The sequence below is a fragment of the Rhinoraja longicauda genome, chromosome 19 (assembly GCF_053455715.1).
Source record: "Rhinoraja longicauda isolate Sanriku21f chromosome 19, sRhiLon1.1, whole genome shotgun sequence".
In the NCBI taxonomy this organism is placed as follows: domain Eukaryota; kingdom Metazoa; phylum Chordata; class Chondrichthyes; order Rajiformes; family Arhynchobatidae; genus Rhinoraja; species Rhinoraja longicauda.
Genome location: NC_135971.1, coordinates 27,753,421 through 27,777,330, shown reverse-complemented (window position 1 = coordinate 27,777,330; position 23,910 = coordinate 27,753,421). Strand labels below are relative to the sequence as shown.

Genomic DNA, 23,910 nt, shown 5'->3' with positions numbered 1-23,910 from the left:
TGTGCACGTGAACACCTTGATCAGTCTGAACCCCACACTGCATGACGGGGAGGGGGGGGCAGGGGGGGGTTGGGGGGAAATGACAGGTGGGGGGCATCTTCACTGGTGTGGGAGGAGGGTGGAAACTTATGTAAGGGGAGGGGGGCAACTTTAGTGGCGGGGTGGGATGGGGGGGAAATATGACTAGTGAAGGGGGGGTAACCTGAATGGCAGGGCTAGGGGCAACTTTACTGGCGGGGTGGGGTGGGGGGGATATGACTACTGAAGGAGGGGGGGGTAACCTGAATGGCAGGGCTAGGGGCAACTTTACTGGTGTTTGAGGATAAGTGGCAACATTACTGGCAGAGGAGGAGCTCCTTGACTTGCGAGGGAGGGGGGGGGGGGCAAAACAGAAAATGGTGGGGGGGGCAACAAAAATGGTAGGGGGGCGGGGGGCCAATTTGACTGGTGTGGGAGGGGATGGGGCAACTTTACTGGCAGGGGAAGGGGGCGTTACTGGCAGGGGGCGGGGTAACAGGAATGGCAGGGAGGGGGTTAAATTCACTGGGGAGGGGAGGCAGCAACATGACTGATGTTGGAGGGGAGGGGGCAACAACTGGCAGGGCAGGGGGCAATGAATGGCAGTGGAGGGGCATAACTTCACTGGTGTGGGAGGGGAGACGGGTATAACATGAGTGGTGTGGGAGGGGGCATAACTTCACTGGTGTGGGAGGGGAGGGGGCATAACTTCACTGGTGTGGGAGGGGAGGGGGCATAACGTCACTGGTGTGGGAGGGGAGAGGGGCATAACGTCACTGGTGTGGGAGGGGACAGGGGCATAACTTCACTGGTGTGGGAGGGGAGAGGGGCATAACGTCACTGGTGTGGGAGGGGAGAGGGGCATAACTTCACTGGTGTGGGAGGGGAGAGGGGCAACGTGAGGTGTGGGAGGGGAGAGGGGCATAACTTCACTGGTGTGGGAGGGGGCATAACGTCACTGGTGTGGGAGGGAAGAGGGGCATAACATGAGTGGTGTGGGAGGGGAGAGGGGCAACGTGAGGTGTGGGAGGGGTGGAAGCAGCGGCCATCTTGGACCCCCAGCACCCTGCCCGGGGCCCTGGCGTTAACCGTGGGCACAGATCCGTCGGTAGCGGGGTGGGTGGGGGGGGGTGGGGTGGTCTGTGCCACCGTCCCTCACCCCCTGCTGCCCCCTCCCCCCACACTGCCCCCCTCCCCCCGGCTGGCTGGAAGACCCCACAAAGAGAGGGAGTTACTTTGACGGCTGTGATCACGCGGCGAATGACGGTGGCTTGGGGTTCAGCGTCAGCCAGTACTCGGGAGATGGCGTCCATCTGATGGCAGAGAGACGCAAGTTAGGAGTAGCACGGAAACTGGGGTTAACACAAGAGCCGACCGGGACCCCGCGCGCTGGGGAGGGGAGGGGGACAGGGGGGGACATGGGAACCTCTCCTTGGACCCCGTTCAACCCGTTCCCCCACACCGAGATGAGGACCAGAGGCCGCAGCCTCAGAAACAAAGGACGTGCCTTTAGTAAGGAGGTGAGATGGGGTAGCTCTGGTCAGAGGGTGGTGAATCTGTTGCCACAGGTGGCTGCAGAGGCCAAGGCAGCGGATATTTTTAAGGTTGAGATATTCTTCATTAGTACGTGTGTCAGGGGTTATGGGGAGAAGGCAGGAGAATGGGGTTGAGAAGGAAAGATAGATCAGCCATGATTGAATGTGGGAGCGAGCTTGATGGGCCGAACGGCCAAATTCAGCTTTAGTTTTTAGTTTAGTTTAGAGACACAGCGCGGAAACAGGCCCTTCGGCCCACCGAGACCGCGCCGACCAGCGATCCCCGCACACTTAACACTATCCTACACCCACGAGGGACAATGTTTTTTTTGTTGCATTTACCAAGCCAATTGACCTACAAACCTGCCCGTCTTTGGGGTGTGGGAGGAAACCGAAGACCTCGGAGAAAACGCACGCAGGTCACGGGGGAACGTACAAACTCCGTACGGACAGCACCCGTAGTCGGGATGGAACCCGGGTCTCAGGCGATGCATTCGCTGTAAGGCGGCAACTCTACCGCTGCGCCACCGTGACCGCCCTGCACTTACAACTTGTAAACATGAACATCGTGGTGTGATCAGGGCGAGCTGGCGGGAGGAGGGCAGCATATTCACAACTGGCATACTTCACTTCAACAAGAAAACACTGCCTTTGTACAGCGCCGGGTCCGGCCGACGCCTCCGTCAGAGCGGTGGGCACCGCTGCAAGGCGGGCACGGCACAGCTGCAAGGCGGGCACGGCCGAGCGATCGCCAGCGAAGCTGCCTCCGGTGAGGTGGAATTGAGGAAAGTCAGCGGCCACATGCTGAAGCTTGGTGCAGCCAACGCCAAGGCTCTGTGGCGGACGACCACAGTCTAGGGTCCTTCTGCTGCTGCAGATTGGGGGGGCAGGGTGTGGTGGAGACACCCCTCAAACAAGGGAAGGAGGATCACACCCCCCCAGGGTGGCACAACGATAGAGTTGGTGCCTCACAGCGCCACAGACCCCGGTTCCATCCTGACTCCGGCTGCTTGTCTGTACGTACAGGGATTTGTACGTACAGGATTACAGGTTAATTGGCTAGGAATAAGTGTAAACTGTCCCTAGTATGTGTCATGTAGTGTGAGTGTGCGGGGAGCGCTGGTAGATGCAGACTCGATGGGCTGAAGGGCCTGTTTCCGCGCTGTATCTCTGAACTAAACGAAACCCCAGGAGGCCACATGAGTGGCAAGGCTACTTGGCAAAAGTTGTGAACACTTCTGAATATCACACAAATTAATGTGTAAACGCTGAGAATGTTACAAGAGTATGTTCACAGTGCATTCACAATGTGGTGTGAATGCACGTGTGTGCAGTGTGCCAGCAGGCGTGTGGGTGTGCAAGTGGGCGTGCAGTGTGCCAGCAGATGTGTGGGTGTGCAAGTGGGCGTGCAGTGTGCCAGCAGGCGTGTGGGTGTGCAAGTGGGCGTGCAGTGTGCCAGCTTGTGGGTGTGCAAGCGGGCGTGCATTGAGCCAGCTGGCGTGTGGGTGTGCAAGTGGGCGTGCATTGTGCCAGCTGGCGCGTGGGTGTGCAAATGGGCGTGCAGTGTGCCAGCAGATGCGTGGGTGTGCAAGTGGGCGTGCAGTGTGCCAGCTGGCGTGTGGGTGTGCAAGTGGGCGTGCAGTGTGCCAGCAGGTGTGTGGGTGTGCAAGTGGGCATGCAGTGTGCCAGCAGGCGTGTGGGTGTGCAAGTGGGCGTGCAGTGTGCCAGCAGGCATGTGGATGTGCAAGTTTGTGTATAAGCATGCAGGCATGTGGGTGTGCAAGTGTACACACAGGCAGGTGGGTGTGCAAATGTGGAATGATGAGTATGTTGTGTCTATCTCTGGTTTAAACCACCACCTGCAGTTCCTTCTGACACAAGTTTCATATGGCTGTTTCACCATCTATTAGTACACTGCCAATTCCACATGGTCTCCGATCATTCAGGCTAGCACCCCCTTGATTCCATCTCCTCTCCCCTTTCAAATTTTCCCTCTTGCCAAATCCCACCTTATTCCCAATTTTCTCACTTCCCACTTCCCAGTCTCTACTCCACTCCATCCCCAAATCCCTATCCGACTCTCCCACTTCCCTGCGCTCTGTAACCCACTGGAAACTCTGACCCAACACAATGTTTCAGCTCAACTGGGGCCCATTTCACGCGCTCCCATTACACTTACCGGCTTCACGGGAAAATGTCTACCATTTTGTAACGTCGAAGAAATGGAATTCAAAGTGTGTTGGTGTGTTAATGAGAAACAACCAACAAAGTGGAGAACGTGTCACCCCTGTCCTTCTGTAAGGGAGAACGTACAAACTCCGTACAGACAGCACCCGTAGTCAGGATAGATCCCGGGTCTCTGGCGCTGTGAGGCAGCAACTCTACCGCTGCACCACCGTGCCGGCATGTCTAAAGTGTCTACCGTATGTTTAATGTAAAATAAAAGTCTCAGTCTAGGCAATTGATTTGGTTTCAATTCATTTCTTAGGGAACCCATGTAGCCACGAGAGCTGTAACAGGGATCACAGTCTGAAGGGTCTCAATAGACAATAGACAATAGGTGCAGGAGGAGGCCATTCGGTCCTTCGAGCCTGTACGCACCGTCATTCAATGTGATCATGGCTGATCATTCTCAATCAGTACCCCGTTCCTGCCTTCTCCCCATACCCCCTAACTCCGCTATCCTTAAGAGCTCTATCTAGCTCTCTCTTGAATGCATTCAGAGAATTGGCCTCCACTGCCTTCTGAGGCAGAGAATTCCACAGATTCACAACTCTCTGACTGAAAAAGTTTTTCCTCATCTCAGTTCTAAATGGCCTACCCCTTATTCTTAAACTGTGGCCCCTGGTTCTGGACTCCCCCAACATTGGGAACATGTTTCCTGCCTCTAACGTGTCCAACCCCTTAATAATCTTATATGTTTCGATAAGATCCCCTCTCATCCTTCTCGACCCGAAGCGTCACCCATTCCTTCTCTCAAGAGATGCTGCCTGACCCGCTGAGGTAGTCTAGCATCCTGTGTCTGTCTTCGGTGTAAACCAGCATCTGCAGTTCCTTCTACATCCTCCACAGATCTGCTCACCCCAGGTTAACGGAATCAAGGGACATGGGGAACGGGGCACTGATTTTGGATGATCAGCCATGATCATATTGAATGGCGGTGCGTACAGGCTCGAAGGGCCTACTCCTGCGCCTGTTTTCTATGTTTCTATGTCTTCCCTCATCACCACTGGCCCCAGGCTCCGGGACACTTTCCAACAGCTCCCGGGAAACACAGACAGGGGACTGCAGCAGTTCAAAGTAACAGCACACCGCCAGGTCTGACGTGAACTAAAGAGGGGCAAACAATGCCAAACTCCCCAGCGAATGGTATCTTCGCCCTCCACCCCGAATGGTATCTGCATTTCCTGATGTGCGTCGGATGCTGGTTTAAACTGGAGACACAAAATGCTGGAGTAACTCAGCGGGACAGACAGTATCTCTGGAGAAAAGGAATCGTCTCCATTTCCCTCTCCCCCGACTCACAATCTAAAGAAGGGTCTCAACCCCAAACGTCACCCATTCCTTTTCTCCAGCGATGTTGTCTGGCCCGCTGTGTCACTCCAGCTTTGTGTGTCTATCTTCTTTTCCTGATAGTTACTCTAAAAATGCTTGGGATTGATGCAGGAAGGTACTCGATAGTCGTCACGGACAGGGTGGGCTGCAGGCATTGTTTCTGAGCTGAACAAGTCTCAGAAGTCCTGTTTTCTGTGGCTGCGTTTGACAACACTGGGCCTGTACTCGCTGGAGTTTAGGAGAATGGTGGGGGGGGGGGGGACCTCATTGAAACTTACTGAACAGTGAGCGGCCTGGATAGAGTGGATGTGGAGAGGATGTTTCCACTGGTGGGAGAGTCTCGGACCAGAGGGCACAGCCTCAGAATTAAAGGACGTTCCTTTAGGGAGGAGATGAGCAGGAATCTCTTCAGTCAGAGGGTGATGAATATGTAGAATTCTTTGCCATAGAAGGCTGTGGAGGCCACGTCAGTGAATATTGTTAAGGTAGAGATCGATAGATTCTTGATTATTACGGGTGTCGGGGGTTATGGTGTTAGGCAGGAGAATGGGGTTAGGAGGGAGAGATAGATCAGCCATGATTGGACAGCGGAGTAGACTTGATGGGCCGAATGGCCTAATTCTGCCCCTATCACTTATGACCTTATGAAATGAGCTTACCAGTATTATCCCTGCATCAAGGAGCCAGCAGGAGGAGAGGAGAAGCAGAGGTCCCCAGATTACACAAAGTTTCTGCCTTTTCAGACAACTCAGCTGCTCCCAGTTTGAGGGCTGGGGTGGGAGGGACCTGGTTGCCCCAGGAAGGCATGAGATGCCACTACCTGCTCACCATCGCCCGGGCTGACCTCTCTGGACAGCCGTTGGCACAGGCTTGGCACCAGCGCAGGACCTCACACCTCGGCCAAGGTCTCAGGGCAGCACGGCGGTAGAGTTGTTGCCGCTCGGCGCCAGAGACCCCGGGTTCAATCCCCACCACGGGCGCTGTCTGTCCGGAGTTTGTACGTTCTCCCCGTGACCTGCGTGGGTTTTCACCAGGTGCTCCGGTTTCCTCCCACACTTTAAAAAGGTGCATGTTTGCAGGTGGATTGGCCTCTGTAAATTGTCCTTGGTATGTAGGACAGTGCTAGTGCGTGGATGATCGCCGGGCCACGTGGCCTCTGTGGGCCGCAGGGCCTCCTCCCACAAACCTCTCCCCAGCCCCTCCCTTCCCACACCCACGCCCCCTACACCTCTCCCAGCGCCCCCCACCCACAGCCCCCTCCCCCTCTGACCCACCCACCCACAGCTCACACCTCCCCCCACAAACCTCTCCCCAGCCCCACCCTTCCCACACCCCGACCCACTCCCCACCCCCTACACTTCTCCCCGCCCCCCCTCATCACTACAGACCCCCACCCAAAGCTCACCCTCCCCCGAACCACAGCCCCCTCCCCCTCAGACCCACCCACCCACCCACCCAAGGCTCACACCTCCCCCCACAAACCTCTCCCCAGCCCCTCCCTTCCCACAGCCCAACCCACTCCCCACCACCTACACCTCTCCCCGCCCCCCACCCAAAGCTCACCCTCCCCCCACCCACAGCCCCCTCCCCCTCAGACCCACCCACCCACAAACCTCTCCCCAGCCCCTCCCTTCCCACAGCCCCGCACCCCAACCCACTCCCCACCCCCTACACCTCTCCCCGCCCCCCCCCCCACCCCCCCCCCACCCCCCCCCCCCCACCCACAGCCCCCCTCCCCCTCAGACCCACCCACCCACCCTCGGCTCACACCTCCCCCCCCACAAACCTCTCCCCTCCATAGCCTTGACACCTCTCCACACCCCCTCCCCCCACAAACTTGTCCCCAGCCCCACATTCCCCCTCCCCTCCCCTACACTGCCCTGACACCTCTCCACACCCCCTCCCCACCCCTATTCAAGGCTCACCCCTGCGCAAATATACACTCCCCCCCTCTGCCCACACTTCTCCCCACCCCCCTAAACAAGGGTCACACCTCATTTATCCCCCCCCTGCACCTTCCCTCTCCCCCCCAATCTCAGACTCTCAGCCAACGCTCACACCTACCCTCACCGCCCCTCCCCTACACAGCCCCCCCTCACCCCGACACCCCCCACCCGGCTCACACCTACCCCCACCTCCCCTCCCCTCCCACCCCCCAAACCACTCCACCCCTCCCCAGCCCCAACACCTCTCCCCCCCCCCTCACCCCGACATCCCCCACCCAAGCCTCACACATACCCCCACCTCCCCTCCCCAGCCCCGACACCTCAGCCCCCCCTCATCCCCTAACCAAGGCCCCTCCCCCCTCACCCCCCCCCCCCCCCCCCCCCCCCCCGTACCGAGGTGAGGTCCGGTGCGGTGCCGTCAGCCTGTAGCTCGGGTTTCTGCTCCACGGCCATCTCTGCCTCCAGGATCTTGTCGACCGGCATGTCGTCACTGGCAGGGCTGGTAGACTCCACCTCTTCACCTCTTTCACGGCCCCGCTGACGCTCCTCCTGCACTGCTACGGACACAGGGGCACAGCTCATCCCACCTGGACACACACACGGACACACACACACGGACACACACACGGACACACACACACTGCTACGGACACAGGGGCACAGCTCATCCCACCTGGACACACACACGGACACACACACGGACACACACATACACGGACACACGGACACACACATACACGGACACACGGACACGGACACGCAATAGACACACAGACACACACACACTGACACACACACACTGCTACGGACACAGGGGCACAGTTCATCCCACCTGGACACACACACGGACACACACGGACACACACACACACGGACACACACGGACACACACACACACACGGACACACACACACACGGACACACACATACACGGACACACGGACACGGACACACACACGCAATAGACACACACACACACGGACACACACACACGGACACACACACACTGCTACGGACACAGGGGCACAGCTCATCCCACCTGGACACATACACGGACACACACGGACACACACACGGACACACGCGGACACACACACGGACACACACACACGGACACACACACACGGACACACTGCTACGGAGACAGGAGCACAGCTCATCCCACCTGGACACGCACACACGGACACACACACACGGACACACACACACGGACACACTGCTACGGAGACAGGAGCACAGCTCATCCCACCTGGACACGCACACACGGACACGGACACACACACACACACACGGACACACGCACGGACACGGACACACAATAGACACAGACACACGGACACACACACGGACACACGCACGGACACAGATGCGCACAGACACGGCCGCACACGGACACGCACGCACACGGACACGCACACGGACACGGACACACACACACACGGACACACACACCCGGACACACACACCCGGACACACACACCCGGACACACACACCCGGACACACACACCCGGACACGCACACACGGACACGCACACCCGGACACGCACACCCGGACACGCACACCCGGACACGCACACACGGACACGCACACGGACACGCACGCACATGGACACGCACGCACACGGACATGTGGACACACACACGGACACGCACACACACGGACACGCACAAACGGACACGTAGACACACACACCTGGACACCCACACACACGGACACACAGACACACACGGACACACACACACGGACACGGACGGACACACACACGGACACGCACACACACGGACATGGACACACCCGGACACACACACACACGGACACACACACACCCGGACACACACACACACGGACACACACACACACACGGACACACACACCCGGACACACACACACGCGGACACGTGGACACACACACGGCGGCAGCAATGGCAGCAATGCACCCACCAGCGGGGGGAGAGGGGGAGCAGTGGAGAAGCAGGGATGGGGTACTGGGGCGGGGTTGCGGGGGCAGGGATTGCGGGGGACGTGGGGTTGCGCGGCCGGCCCAGGCTGCAGCTGTTGCTGTAGGGGGCCCTACCTTCACGCTTCATGCCCGTGGCCAGGCACGTCTGGTAGCGGCAGTACTGGCAGCGGTTGGTGAGGGGGTGTGAGAGAGGACCCTACCTTCACGCTTCATGCCCGTGGTAGCGGCAGTACTGGTAGCGGCAGTACTGGCAGCGGTTGGTGAGGGTGAGGGAGGGCACCCTACCTTAAAGCTTCATGCCCGTGGTAGCGGCAGTACTGGTAGCGGCAGTACTGGCAGCGGTTGGTGAGGGGGGGTGAGGGGGGGTGAGGGCGAGGGAGAGGACCCTACCTTCACGCTTCATGCCCGTGGCCAGGCACTTCTGGTAGCGGCAGTACTGGCAGCGATTGGTGAGGGTGAGGGGGTGAGGGAGAGGGGTGTGACCCTACCTTCACACTTCATGCCCGTGGCCAGGCACGTCTGGTAGCGGCAGTACTGGCAGCGATTGGTGAGGGGGGGTGAGGGAGAGGGGGAGGGGTGTGACCCTACCTTCACGCTTCATGCCCGTGGCCAGGCACTTCTGGTAGCGGCAGTACTGGCAGCGGTTGCGTTGGCGCTTGTCCACAATGCAGTCCTTGCTGTCGCGGCACGTGTAGCTCAGGTCCTTGCGCACGGTGCGCTTGAAGAAGCCCTTGCAGCCCTCGCAGCTGGACACGCCGTAGTGTTTACCTGCGCACAACACACGCCACACATCAGCCCCGCCACTCCCCGCTCAAGCACGCCCAACCCCCACCTCCCCACGACAAACACCAGGCTTTGCAAACACCACACTCCAGAGACGTGCGGGTTCACTGGCTTAGTATACATGTAAAATTGTCCCTAGTGTGTGTAGGATAGTATTCGGGGGGGTAACCTGAATGGCAGGGCTGGGGGCAACTTTACTGGTGTTTGAGGATAGGTGGCAACATTACTGGTAGAGGAGGAGCTCCTTGACTTGTGAGGGAGGGGGGGGGCAACAAAAATGGTGTGGGGGGGCATCAATGGTGGGGGAGGGGGGCAATTTGACTGGTGTGGGAGGGGATGGGGCAACTTTACTGGCAGGGGAAGGGGGCGTTACTGGCAGGGGAAGGGGGCGTTACTGGCAGGGGAAGGGGGCGTTACTGGCAGAGGAAGGGGGCGTTACTGGCAGGGGAAGGGGGCGTTACTGGCAGGGGAAGGGGGCGTTACTGGCAGGGGGTGGGGTAACAGGAATGGCAGGGAGGGGGTTAAATTCACTGGGGAGGGGGGAGCAGCAACATGACTGATGTTGGAGGGGAGGGAGCAACAACTGGCAGGGCAGGGGGCAATGAATGGCAGTGGAGGGGCATAACGTCACTGGAGTGGGAGGGGAGAGGGGCAACGTGAGGTGTGGGAGGGGAGAGGGGCACTAGTATTAGTGTGCGGAGATCGTTGGTCGGCACGGACTCGGGCCGAAGGGCCTGTTTCCAGACTGTCTCTAAACTAAACACTTTGTGTGGAGACCGTTAATCAGGGTTTTAGTTTTAGTTCAGTGTGGTTTATAGTCACGTGTACCGAGGTGCAGTGTAAAGCTGTAGTTGTGTGCCAACCAGTCAGCGGAAAGACAATACATGATTACAATCGGGTCATTTACAGTGTACATGATAAGGGAATAACGTTCAGTGGAAGATAAAAGTTCAGTAAAGCCCGATCAAGGATAGTCCGAGGGTCTCCAATGAGGTAGATAGTAGTTCAGCACTGCTCTCTGGTTGTGGTAGGATGGTTCAGTTACCTGATAACAGCTGGGAAGAACCTGTCCGTGAATGTAATGGTTTTAGTCTTAGAGATACAGCATGGAAACAGGCCCTTCGGCCCACTAAGTCCATGCCGACCAGCGATCCCCGCACACTTGCACTATCCGACACGCACCAGGGACAATTTACAATTATACCAAGCCAATTAACCTACAAACCTGTCCGTGTTAAGTCAAAACAATGGAGGAACTCAATGGGTCAGGCAGCATCTGTGGAGGCAAATGAACCGGTGTCCTTTTGGGTCAGGATCCTTCTGCAGACCGCTGAGGAAGAATCTCGACCCAACACAGATTACAGCTGGGGCAAAATCTAATACAACGAACTGCAGATGCTAGTTTACACCTAAGAAAGATACAAAGTGCTGGAGTAACAAGCTTGCTGATGATACAAAAGTGTGTGGTACTTTTCACATCATTGGGCTCTGGGAAGTGTTGCAGAGCAGATAGTGAAGAAGGATGTCAAAAATTGCAGCTGGATCTTGAACGATTGGCCAGGTGGACTGAGGAATGGTTGATGGAATTTAATACAGAGAAACGTGAGGTGTTAGTTTGGAAAGTCTAACATGGGCACAGTGATTGGTAGGCCTCTGGGGAGTGATGGAGAGCAGAGGGATCAAGGAGTGCAGATGCATAGTTCCTAGAAACAGGCATCACAGGGAGATAGGGTGGTCAGAAAGGCTTTTGGCGCATAGGCCTCATCAGTCAGAGTATTGAGTAGAGAAGCTGGGAGATCATGTTGCAGTTGTCCAAGACCTTGGTGAGGCTGCATTGAGAGTATTCTGTTCACTTCTGGGTAATTGTGTTCAGTTCTGGGCAGATGTTAAGCTGGAAAGGGCACAGAGAAGATTTACGAGGATGTTGCCAGGACTCGAGGGCCTGTGCTACAGGGAGAGGTTGAGTAGGCTGGGACTCTATTCGTTGGAGGGCAGGAGAGTGAGGGGTGATCTTATAGAGGTGTCTAAAATCATGAGAGGAATAGATCGGGCAGACGCACAGAGTCTCTTGCCCAGAGTAGGGAAATCGAGGACCAGAAGACACAGGTTTAAGGTGAAGGGGAAAAGATTTAATGGGAATCTGAGGGGTAACTTTTTCACACAAAACGTGGGTGTATGGAACATGCTGCCAGAGGAGGTAGTTGAGGCTGGGACTATCCCAACGTTTAAGAAACAGTTAGACAGTGGATAGGACAGGTTTGGAGGGATATGGACCAAGTGCAGGCAGGTGGGACTAGTGTAGCTGGGACGTGTTGGCCGGTGTGGGTAGGTTGGGCTGAAGGGCCTGTTTCCACACTGTATCACTCTATGACTAGTGTAGCTGGGACATGTTGGCCGGTGTGGGTAAGTTGGGCTGAAGGGCCTGTTTCCACACTGTATCACTCTATGACTAGTGTAGCTGGGACATGTTGGCTGGTGTGGGTAAGTTGGGCTGAAGGGCCTGTTTCCACACTGTATCACTCTGTGACTAGTGTAGCTGGGATATTGTTGGGCGGTGTGGGTAAGTTGGGCTGAAGGGCCTGTTTCCACACTGTATCACTCTATGACTCTATGACACTATTGTCTAGAGAAGTTGGGAGGTCATGCTGCAGTTGTATAAGACGTCCGTGAGACAGCATTTAGAGTATTGTGTGTTCTGTGCAGCACCTGCAGTCAGGATCAAATCCAGGTCTCTGGCGCTGTACGGCAGCAACTCTACCGCTGCCCCACTGTGCCGCCCCTGATTGTTAAATGAGATTCATTAGACTTCTAGCTCTAGCTGTGTTGAATCTACAATGTGGTTTCACGCTGAATGAAGTGCTGTATGTGTAAAAGAGGAGCTGTCTGTATGGAGTTTGTACGTTCTCCCCGTGACCTGCGTGGGTTTTCCATGGGTGCTCCGGTTTCCTCCCACATTAGGGCGGCACGGTGGCACAGCGGTAGAGTTGCTGCCTTACAGCGAATGCAGCGCCGGAGACTCAGGTTCGATCCTGACTACAGGTGCTGTACTGTAAGGAGTTTGTACGTTCTCCCCGTGACCTGCGTGGGTTTTCTCCGAGATCTTCGGTTTCCTCCCACATTCCAAAGACGTACAGGTATGTAGGTTAATTGACTGGGTAAATGTAAAAAGAAAATTGTCCCTAGTGTGTGTAGGATCGTGTTAATGTGCGGGGATCGCTGGGCGGTGCGGACTTGGTGGGCCGAAAAGGCCTGTTTCCGCGCTGTATCTGAAATATGAAAATAAATATGAAATATTTGAAAGACGTGAGGTTTTATACGTTCAATGCAGGAACAAGGAACTGCAGATGCTGGTTCATACCAAAGATAGACACATGATGCTGGAGTATCTGAGCGGGTCAGACAGCATCTCTGGGGACAAAGGATGGGTGACGTTTCGGATCAGGGCCCTTCTTCGGTCTGAAGAGAAGTTTCAGTTTTCTTTATTGTCAAGTGTACCATGGTAGTGAAAACTTTTGTTGAGTGCTACCCAGTCAGCAGAAAGACTATGCAAGAGTGTTTGAGTATAGGAGCAAGGATGTCCTACTGCAGTTATACAGGGCCCTTGTGAGACCACACCTGGAGTATTGTGTACAGCTTTAATCTCCTAATTTGAGGAAGGACATTCTTGCTATTGAGGGAGTGCAGCGTAGGTTCACCAGGTTAATTCCCGGGATGGCGGGACTGACGTATAATGAAAGAATAGATCGGCTGGGCTTGTATTCACTGGAATTTAGAAGGATGAGAGGGGATCTTATAGAAACATAAAATTCTTAAAGGATTGGACAGGCTGGATGCAGGAAAAATGTTCCCGATGTTGGGGGGCAGTCCAGAACCAGTTTAAGAATAAGGGTTATGCCATTTAGGACTGAGACGAGGAAAAACCTTTTCACACAGAGAGTTGTAAATCTGTGGAATTCTCTGCCACAGAAAGCAGTGGAGGCCAATTCATTGGATGTTTTCAAGAGAGTTAGATATAGCTCTTCCGGCTTACGGAATCAAAGGATATGGGGAGAAGGCAGGAATAGGGTACTGATTTTGGATGATCAGCCATGATCATATTGAATGGCTCCAATATGAGCTCATATGCTGGCTCCAATATGCTGGCTCGAAGAGCCGAATGGCCTACGCCTGCACCTGTTTTATATGTTTCTGTGTAACACATGATTACAATTGAGCCATTTGCAGTGTATAGAGAGAGACATGATAAGGGAATAATGTTTAGTGCAAGGTAAAGCCAGCAAAGTCCGATCAAGGATAGTCCGCAGGTCACCAATGAGGTAGATAGTGGTTGAGCAGTGCCGATTAAGCAGTAGTTCTGCACACTGAAGAAGGATCCTGACTTGAAACGTCACCCATCCTTTTCCTCCAGAGATACTGCCTGAGCCACTGAGTTACTCCAGCATCTTGTGTTTGTAGGTTAATTGGCCTTCTGTAAATTGTCCTTTGTGTGTGGGTTAGAACTAGTGTACAGGTGATTGTTGGTCAGCGCGGACTCGATATCTGCAAACTAAACTAACAATTTGGGCGGTCACGGTGGCACAGCGGTAGAGTTGCCGCCTTACAGCGAATGCAGCGCCAGAGACCCGGGTTCCATCCTGACTACGGGCGCTGTCTGTACGGAGTTTGTACGTTCTCCCCGTGACCTGCGTGGGTTTTCTCCGAGATCTTCGTTTTCCTCCCACACTCCAGAGACGTGCAGGTTTGTAGGTTAATTGGCTTGGTACATGTAACAATTGTCCCTAGTGGGTCAGTCTGAAGAAGGGTCTCGACCCGAAACGTCACCCATTCCTTCTCTCCCGAGATGCTGCCTGACCTGCTGAGTTACTCCAGCATTTTGTGAATAAATCGATTTGTACCAGCATCTGCAGTTATTTTCTTATATAACAATTGTTCCTAGTGGGTGTAGAGTAGTGTTAGTGTGCGGGGATCGCTGGGCGGCGCGGTCTCGGTGGGCTGAAGGACCTGTTTCCGCGCGGTATCTCTAATCTAAACCAGACAGTCCTGGTCACCCAGTGAGTGTGCATTGGGCGGGCGGGCCTGGCATTACCTGAAGACCTGTCCCCACAGATGGCGCAGACGCGCCTCAGGGAGCCGGCCGGGTAGGAGAGGCCTTGGTTGGAGCCGAGCGACAGCTCCACGTCGTCAGAGCTGCTCACCGCGTGCATCGCCGACACGCCCACCGTGGAGTTAATCTGGAAACCAAGAAGAAACGTTGCAGACCAAATCACCACCCGCACAAACATGAACATGTTCCTCCGCGGGGGGGGGGGGGGGGGGCGAGAGGCAGGAGTCTACGTTCTGTAAACCGCACCGGAAGGTGTTGCAAACCAGCACTGGCATAACGTCTGGCACTGGCGTAACTTTATGCACTTCAACCAAGCCCCCTCTTACCTCCCCCCCAGCGCAGGGGGGCCATTTGTTCATAAGTGATAGGTGCAGAATTAGACCATGCCGCCCATCAAGTCTACTCCGTCATTCAATCATGAGGAGTTGTGTATAGGAGCAAAGAGGTCCTTCTGCAGTTGTACAGGGCCCTAGTGAGACCGCACCTGGAGTACTGTGTGCAGTTGTACAGGGCCCTAGTGAGACAGCACCTGGAGTACTGTGTGCAGTTGTACAGGGCCCTAGTGAGACCGCACCTGGAGTACTGTGTGCAGTTGTACCGGGCCCTAGTGAGACCGCACCTGGAGTACTGTGTGCAGTTGTACAGGGCCCTAGTGAGACCGCACCTGGAGTACTGTGTGCAGTTTTGGTCTCCAAATTTGAGGAAGGATATTCTTGCTATTGAGGGCGTGCAGCGTAGGCTCACGAGGTTAATTCCCGGAATGGCGGGACTGTCGTATGTTGAAAGACTGGAGCGGCTAGGCTGGTATACACTGGAATTTAGAAGGATGAGGGGGGATCTTATCGAAACGTATAAGATTATTAGGGGGTTTGACACGTTAGAGGCAGGAAACATGTTCTCAATGTTGGGGGAGTCCAGAACCAGTGGCCACAGTTTAAGAATAAGGGGTAGGCCATTTAGAACGGAGATGAGGAAAAACTTTTTCAGTCAGAGAGTTGTGAATCTGTGGAATTCTCTGCCTCAGAAGGCAGTGGAGGCCAATTCTCTGAATGCATTCAAGAGAGAGCTGGATAGAGTTCTTAAGGATAGTGGAGTCAGGGGGTATGGGGAGAAGGCCGGAACGGGGTGCTGATTGAGAATGATCAGCCATGATCACATTGAATGGCGGTGCGTACAGGCTCGAAGGGCCGAATGGCCTCCTCCTGCACCTATTGTCTATGATCTACCTCTCCCTCTCTGCCCCATTCTCCTGCCTTCCCCCTGTAACCCCCGGCACCCCTACTAATCCTGTCAATCTCTGCTTGATAAACACACAATGACTTGGCCTCCACTGCCGTCTGGTTTAGTCATCCCAGCATTTGGTGTCTATCTTCGATGTAAACCAGTATCTGCAGATCCTTCCTACACATTTAGTTTAGTATATATCAGTTATACAGCGCGGAAACAGGCCCTTCGGCCCCTCCAAGTTCGTGCCGACCAATGATCCCCGCACACTAACACAATCCCACACACACTAGGGACAATTTACATTTATACCAAGCCAATTAACCTACAAACCTGTATGTCTTTGACGTGTTCTCCAGAGATGCTGCCTGACCCGCTGAGTTACTCCAGCTCTCTGTGAAACGTCACCTATCCATGTTCTCCACAGATGCTGCCTGACCCGCTGAGTTACTCCAGCACTCTGTGAAACGTCACCTATCCATGTTCTCCACAGATGCTGCCTGACCCGCTGAGTTACTCCAGCACTCTGTGAAACGTCACCTATCCATGTTCTCCACAGATGCTGCCTGACCCGCTGAGTTACTCCAGCACTCTGTGAAACGTCACCTTTCCATGTTCTCCACAGATGCTGCCTGACCCGCTGAGATACTCCAGCACTCTGTGAAACGTCACCTATCCATGTTCTCCACAGATGCTGCCTGACCCGCTGAGTTACTCCAGCACTCTGTGTCTTTGCTTTTAGTGGAACACCTTCAACTATAAGAGTGAAGATCAAGATATCTGTTCACTCGTCTACATGATAGGATAGTTCTTTCATTCCTCAATGCACTGTTTTATCTGTGAATAATTCCTATGATTGGCCTAGGGTCAATTTACTATGCAAAAAGCAACCTGCCTTTCTGGGGATTGCCTTGAGCCTGGGCATCTGCAGTGGTAGATGAGGTTTTGTCTTAACTTATCAAACAGAATATTCAGTGCAGTACGGTGGTGCAGCGGTAGAGTTGCTGCCTCACGGCACCAGAGACCCGGGTTCCATCCTGACTACGGGTGCTGTCTGCACGGGGTTTGTATGTTCTCCCCGTGGGTTTTCTCCCAAATCTTCGGTTTCCTCCCTCACTCCAAGGATGTGCAGGTTTGTAGGTTAATTGGCCTGGTAGATGTGTAAATTGTCCCTAGTGGGTGTAGGATAGTGTTGGTGTGCGGGGATCACTGATTGGCACAAACTCTGTGGGCCGAAGGGCCTGTTTCCGCGCTGTATCTCGAAACTAAACTAAACGATGACACAGGGCCAGGACAAGAAGCATTGACCCGCCATTCAATAAGCTTGTGGCTGATCCAATTTAAACAGAGATTAAAAGCTTCTAAAGGGATACAAACAGGAAGAGAACTATTAAAGCACACGTTGGTCTTTTCGAAGATCTGACCACAGAATTAATAATGGGAAATGGAGAATGGCAGAAATTATAAACACATCCCAATAATAATAATAATAGAGAACCAAAGGGCAGCAGAATGCGGGAATTAAAAACAATTTTTGTCACCAGGAAAATAAACAAGGCAAAGCCATGGGAATGAAGGCCAACAGGCTCCCTGGGCCCAGTGATCTGAATCCCAGGGTCTTACAGGATCAGATCCAGAGGTCACTGGTGTATTGTGCAGATGCTGGTTTCAACCCAAGATAGACACAAAAAGCTGCAGTAACTCAGCGGGTCAGACAACATCTCTGGAGAGAAGGAATGGGTGATGTTTCAGGTTGAGAACCTTCAGTCTGAAGAAGGGTCTCGACCCAAAATGTCATCTCTTCCTTTTCTCCAGAGATGCTGTCTGACCCGGAGTTGTTCCAGCTGTTTGTGTTTCTCCAGAGATGCTGTCTGACCCGCTGAGTTGCTCCAGCTGTTTGTGTTTCTCCATAGATGCTGTCTGACCCGCTGAGTTGCTCCAGCTTTTTGTGTTTATGACAGATGTATTGGTTGCATTGATTTGTAATGGCCAGCATGGTTTTATGAAAGGGAAATGGTGTTCTTTGAGGGTATATCATACTGGGTGTGTAAAATGGGAGCAAACTGCTGTGAGAACACAGCAGGTCAGGCAGCATCCATGGCAGGAAATGGACAGACAACGATTCAAGTGGTGACCCTTCGACAGACCGATCGAGTAAAGGGGAAAAAGCTGGTCGAGAGGTGAGGGGCAAGGAGGGGGTAGGGGGGGCAAGAGCTTGCAAGTGATGCTGGTGGCACAGTGGTAGAGTTGCTGCCTGACAGAGCCAGACACCCGGCTTCGATCCTGACTACGGAGTTTGTACGTTCTCCCCGTGACCTGCGTGGGCTTCGATCCTGACTACGGAGTTTGTACGTTCTCCCCGTGACCTGCGTGGGTTTTCTCCCGGTGCCTCGGTTTCCTCCCACACTCCAAGGACGTGCAGATTGTAAATTGTCCCCAGAGTGCAGGATTCTGCTTGCGTGCGGGGATTGTAAGTTGGGGCACACTCGGTGGGCCGAAGGGCCTGTTTCCGTGTTTTATATCTTGAAAACCCATCAGCCAGATTCCGGCTTATCCCTGTATCGGAGGTATTTCCCACGCCCCATCCATCCCACACACACCCTTCCTGCAATTTACGAAGGGGAAATCGTGCTTGACTAATCTTCTGGAATTTTTTGAGGATGTAACTAGGAAAATTGACAGGGGAGAGCCGGTGGATGTGGTGTACCTTGACTTTCAGAAAGCCTTTGACAAGGTTCCACATAGGAGATTAGTGGGCAAAATTAGAGCACATGGTAGTGGGGGTAGGATACTGACATGGATAGAAAGTTGGTTGACAGAAAGAAAGCAAAGAGTGGGGATAAATGGGTCCCTTTCAGAATGGCAGGCAGTGACTAGTGGGGTACCGCAAGGCTCGGTGCTGGGACCACAGCTATTTACAATATACATTAATGACTTGGATGAAGGGATTAAAAGTACAATTAGCAAATTTGCAGATGATACAAAGCTGGGTGGTAGTGTGAACTGTGAGGAAGATGCTATGAGGTTGCAGGGTGACTTGGACAGGTTGTGTGAGTGGGCGGATGCATGGCAGATGCAGTTTAATGTAGATAAATGTGAGGTTATCTACTTTGGTGGTAAGAATAAGAAGGCAGATTATTATCTGAATGGTGTCACGTTAGGAAAAGGGGACGTACAACGAGATCTGGGTGTCCTAGTGCATCAGTCACTGAAAGGAAGCATGCAGGTACAGCAGGCAGTGAAGAAAGCCAATGGAATGTTGGCCTTCATAACAAGAGGAGTTCAGTATAGGAGCAAAGAGGTCCTTCTGCAGTTGTACAGGGCCCTAGTGAGACCGCACCTGGAGTATTGTGTGCAGTTTTGGTCTCCAAATTTGAGGAAGGATATTCTTGCTATTGAGGGCATGCAGCGTAGGTTTACTAGGTTAATTCCCGGAATGGCGGGACTGTCATATGTTGAAAGACTGGAGCGACTGGGCTTGTATACACTGGAATTTAGAAGGATGAGAGGGGATCTTATCGAAACATATAAGATTATTAAAGGGTTGGAAGGCAGTGGTGACCAATTCTCTGAATGCATTCAAGAGAGAGCTAGATAGAGCTCTTAAGGATAGCGGAGTCAGGGGGTATGGGGAGAAGGCAGGAACGGGGTACTGATTGAGAATGATCAGCCATGATCACATTGAATGGCGGTGCTGGCTCGAAGGGCCGAATGGCCTCCTCCTGCACCTATTGTCTATTGTCAAAGAAATAAGATATTACTGGTTTACCCGAATCATCGAAGATCGGCGTGGACTCATTAACACGAATGCTCAGTTTCTGCGCTGTAACTCTAAAGTCTAAACTTTGAACCAAGGGGCAGTGTTGGCACAATGGTAGAGTTGTTCCCTTACAGCGTTCGCAGCGACAGAGACCCAGGTTCGATCCCGACTACGGGTACTGTCTGTAGCGAGTTTGTACATTCTCCCCTTGACCGCGTGGGTTTTCTCTGAGATCTTCAATTTCCTCCCATACTCCAAAGTACAGGTTTGTAGGTTAATTGGCTTGGTGTAAGTGTAAATAAGAGTGGAGGTTGACACAAAATGCTGGAGTAACTCAGCGGGTCAGGCAGCATCTCGGAAGGGAAGGAATGGGTGACGTTTCGGGTCAACACCCTTCTTCAGACTGATGTCAGGGGAGGGGGCGGGACAAAGATAGAATGTAATCGGGGACAGGAAGACTAGTGGGAGAACTGGGAAGGGGAGGGGGTAGAGAGGGGAACCAGGGACTATCTGAAGGTCGAGAAGTCAATGTTCATACCGCTGGGGTGTAAACTGCCCAAGCAAAATATGAGGTGCTGTTCCTCCAATTTGCGCTGGGCCTCAATCTGACAATGGGGGAGGCCCAGGCCAGAAAGGTCAGATTGGGAGTGGGAGGGGGAGTTGAAGTGCTGAGCCACCAGAAGATCAGGTAGGTTAAGACAGACTGGGTGGAGTTGTTGAGAGAAACGATCGCCGAGCCTACACTTGCTCTCGCCAATGTAGAGAAGTTGACATCTGGAACAGCGGATACAATAGATGAGGTTGGAGGAGGTGCAGGTGAACCTCTGCCTCACCTGGAAAGACTGTTTGGGTACTTGGATGGAGTCGAGGGGGAAGGTAAAGGGACAGGTGTTGCAACTTGACTACGGGCGCTGTCTGTACGGAGTTTGTACGTTCTCCCCATGAACGCGTGGGTTTTCTCCAAGAAGTTTGGTTTCCTACCACATTCCAAAGCACAGGTTTGTAGGTTAATTGGCTTGGAATAAGTGTAATAAGAGTGGATGTGGAAAGGATGTTTCCATTGGTGGGAGAGTCTAGGACCAGTCACAGCCTCAGAATTAAAGGGTGATCTTTTAGAAAGGAGGTGAGGAGGAACTTCTTTAGTCAGAGAGTAGTTAATCTGCGGAACTGATTGCTACACAGGAATGTGGAGGCCAAGTCAGTGGATATTTTTCAGGCAGAGATAGACAAATTCTTGATTAGAACTGGTGTCAATGGTTATGGGGAGAAGGCAGGAAAATGGGATGAGGAGGGAGAAATAGATCAGCCATGATTGAATGGCGGAGTGGACTTGATGGCCCGAATGGCCTAATACTACTATAACTTGAGCTTTAAATTGTCCCTAGTGTGTGTGGAATAGTGTTAGTGTGCGGGGATTGCTGGTCGGTGCGGACTCGGTGGGCCAAATGGCCTAATACTACTATAACTTGTGAGCTTTAAATTGTCTCTAGTGTGCGTGTGTGTGGAATAATGTTAGTGTGCGGGGATTGCTGGTCAGTGCAGACTCAGTGGGCCGAATGGCCTAATTCTATTATAACTTGAGCTTTAAATTGTCTCTAGTGTGCGTGTGTGTGGAATAATGTTAGTGTGCGGGGATTGCTGGTCAGTGCAGACTCAGTGGGCCGAATGGCCTAATTCTACTATAACTTGAGCTTTAAATTGTCCCCAGTGTGTGTGGAATAGTGCGGGGATTGCTGGTCGGCACGGACTCGTTGGGCCGAAGGGCCTGTTTCCTTGCTGCATCTGTAAACTAAACACTGCTGCCTTTCTGCGTGTCTCAGGATGAGGTAGAGGCGGCAAGAGACTCACGTGAGGGCTGTTGATGGCCCCGTAGCCCAGGGAGTGGGCAGAGGGGAGGGCGGGTGAGCCCAGGGAGGAGCTGATGACGGAGAAGGGGGAGCCGATGCTGCTGGCGGGCGAGGCGACGGACGATGAGATCCCCGAGGCCACGTTGGACGAGCGGAGCGGCGGCGAGCAGTTGACGGCACGCCGGTGCTGCGGAGAGTTCATGGATGAGCTGTCGGGACTCCGGGAATCTGCGGGGCAATGGAAACAGCGGATCAGTGGGCAGGTGGAGTCCACGCACCATGTCCATGCCAACCATCAACAAGGCCCAGTCACCAGCACCTCCTCTGCCTCCGTGAGTCAAGGGTCCCCACAGTTACTTCAACGCTGTGAGACACTCCTGCACTCACGTGAGGGCCACTGACTGCCCCGTAGCCCAACACCCACCATGGCAGTACCACTGCATTGCACTCACGTGAGGGCCACTGACTGCCCTGTGGCCCATCACCCCCCATGGCAGTACTACTGCATTTTCACGTGAGAGCCACTGACTGCCCTGTAGCCCACCACCACCATGGCAGTACCACTGCACTGCACTCACGTGAGGGCCACTGACTGTCCTGTAGCCCACCACCACCATGGCAGTACCACTGCACTCACTCACGTGAGGGCCACTGACTGCCCTGTAGCCCACCTCCGTCCACCACCCCCGCTAGCAGTACCACTGCACTCATTCACGTGAGGGCCAGTGATTGTCGTCCCCCCCCCCATGGCTGTACTCGTGTCAGAGGTTGTGGGGAGAAGGCAGGGGAATGGGGTTAGGAGGGAGAGATAGATCAGCCATGATTGAATAGTGGGGCAGACTTGATGGGCAGAATGGCCTAATTCTACTCCGATTGCTGTTGACGTTATGCCTTCCAGATCCCAATCACCCTGGTGACCCGGCTAGCAGGCCCAGCTCTCCTGCAGCCGACCGACGGACCGAGGATGGACCACCCACCCACCCGCCACGGGCCGAGGACTCGCTCGCCACGGTCACAGGACCGAGGATCGCCCACCGCCGACGGAAGCCCGACTCACCCAGCGCACACCGAGCATCACCCCACACTCTCAACTCCTTTGGGCTGAGAAATGGCGCCAAGGCGTGGAGGCATGTGGACTCAGTGGGCTTTTGCTCTGCATTATTTGCTTAACAAGGGATTGTACCTGTGTACGGCAATAATCCCTTGGGTCTCGACCCGAAACGTCACCCATTCCTTCTCTCCCGAGATGCTGCCTGACCCGCTGAGTTACTCCAGCATTTTGTGTCTACCTTCGATGCAAAAATGTTTCTCACTGTAGCTCAGTGTATAATAAACCAATACACCTTCAATGTTGACTCCTACAATAGACAATAGACAATAGGTGCAGGAGGAGGCCATTCAGCCCTTCAAGCCAGCACCGCCATTCAATGCAATCATGGCTGATCACTCTCAATCAGTACCCCGTTCCTACCTTCTCCCCATACCCCCTCACTCCGCTATCCTTAAGAGCTCTATCTAGCTCTCTCTTGAAAGCATCCAACGAACTGGCCTCCACTGCCTTCTGAGGCAGAGAATTCCACACCTTCACCACTCTCTGACTGAAAAAGTTCTAAATGGCCTACCCCTTATTCTTAAACTGTGGCCCCTTGTTCTGGACTCCCCCAACATTGGGAACATGTTTCCTGCCTCTAATGTGTCCAATCCCCTAATTATCTTATATGTTTCAATAAGATCCCCCCTCATCCTCAGCCGAACAGTGGGTGGAGTAGGCCCCCTACAGTAGGCCCTGGAGCTGGCTCTGGTGCCTGTGTACAGAGTTTGCCTGTTCTCCCTGTGACCGTGTGGGCTTCCCCTGGGAGCCCCGGTTCCCCAAGATGTAGGAGTTGACGGGATAATTGATAAAACACAGAGTGCTGGACTAAGAGTGTGCAGTTTTGGTCTCCAAATTTGAGGAAGGATATTCTTGCTATTGAGGGCGTGCAGCGTAGGTTTACTAGGTTAATTCCCGGAACGGCGGGACTGTCATATGTTGAAAGACTGAAGCGGCTAGGGTTGTATACACTGGAATTTAGAAGGATGAGAGGGGATCTTATCGAACTGTATAAGATTATTAAAGGGTTGGACACGTTAGAGGCAGGAAACATGTTCCCAATGTTGGGGGAGTCCAGAACAAGGG

The 23,910-nt window shown here is 53.8% G+C and overlaps 1 protein-coding gene across 1 annotated transcript in view; it reads right to left on the bottom strand.

The window, feature by feature from the left end:
• The window catches only part of LOC144602919 (retinoic acid receptor RXR-beta-A-like), a 65,415-nt gene that overhangs the window by 16,435 nt on the left and 25,070 nt on the right, over positions 1-23,910 (bottom strand). The window contains exons 2-6 of the mRNA XM_078416041.1: positions 21,736-21,962; positions 14,886-15,030; positions 9,605-9,784; positions 7,448-7,611; positions 1,254-1,331 (exon numbers count right to left, since the gene is read on the bottom strand). Coding sequence (XP_078272167.1) covers positions 1,254-1,331; positions 7,448-7,611; positions 9,605-9,784; positions 14,886-15,030; positions 21,736-21,962 — 794 coding nt within the window. The remainder of the gene's footprint in view (positions 1-1,253; positions 1,332-7,447; positions 7,612-9,604; positions 9,785-14,885; positions 15,031-21,735; positions 21,963-23,910) is intronic.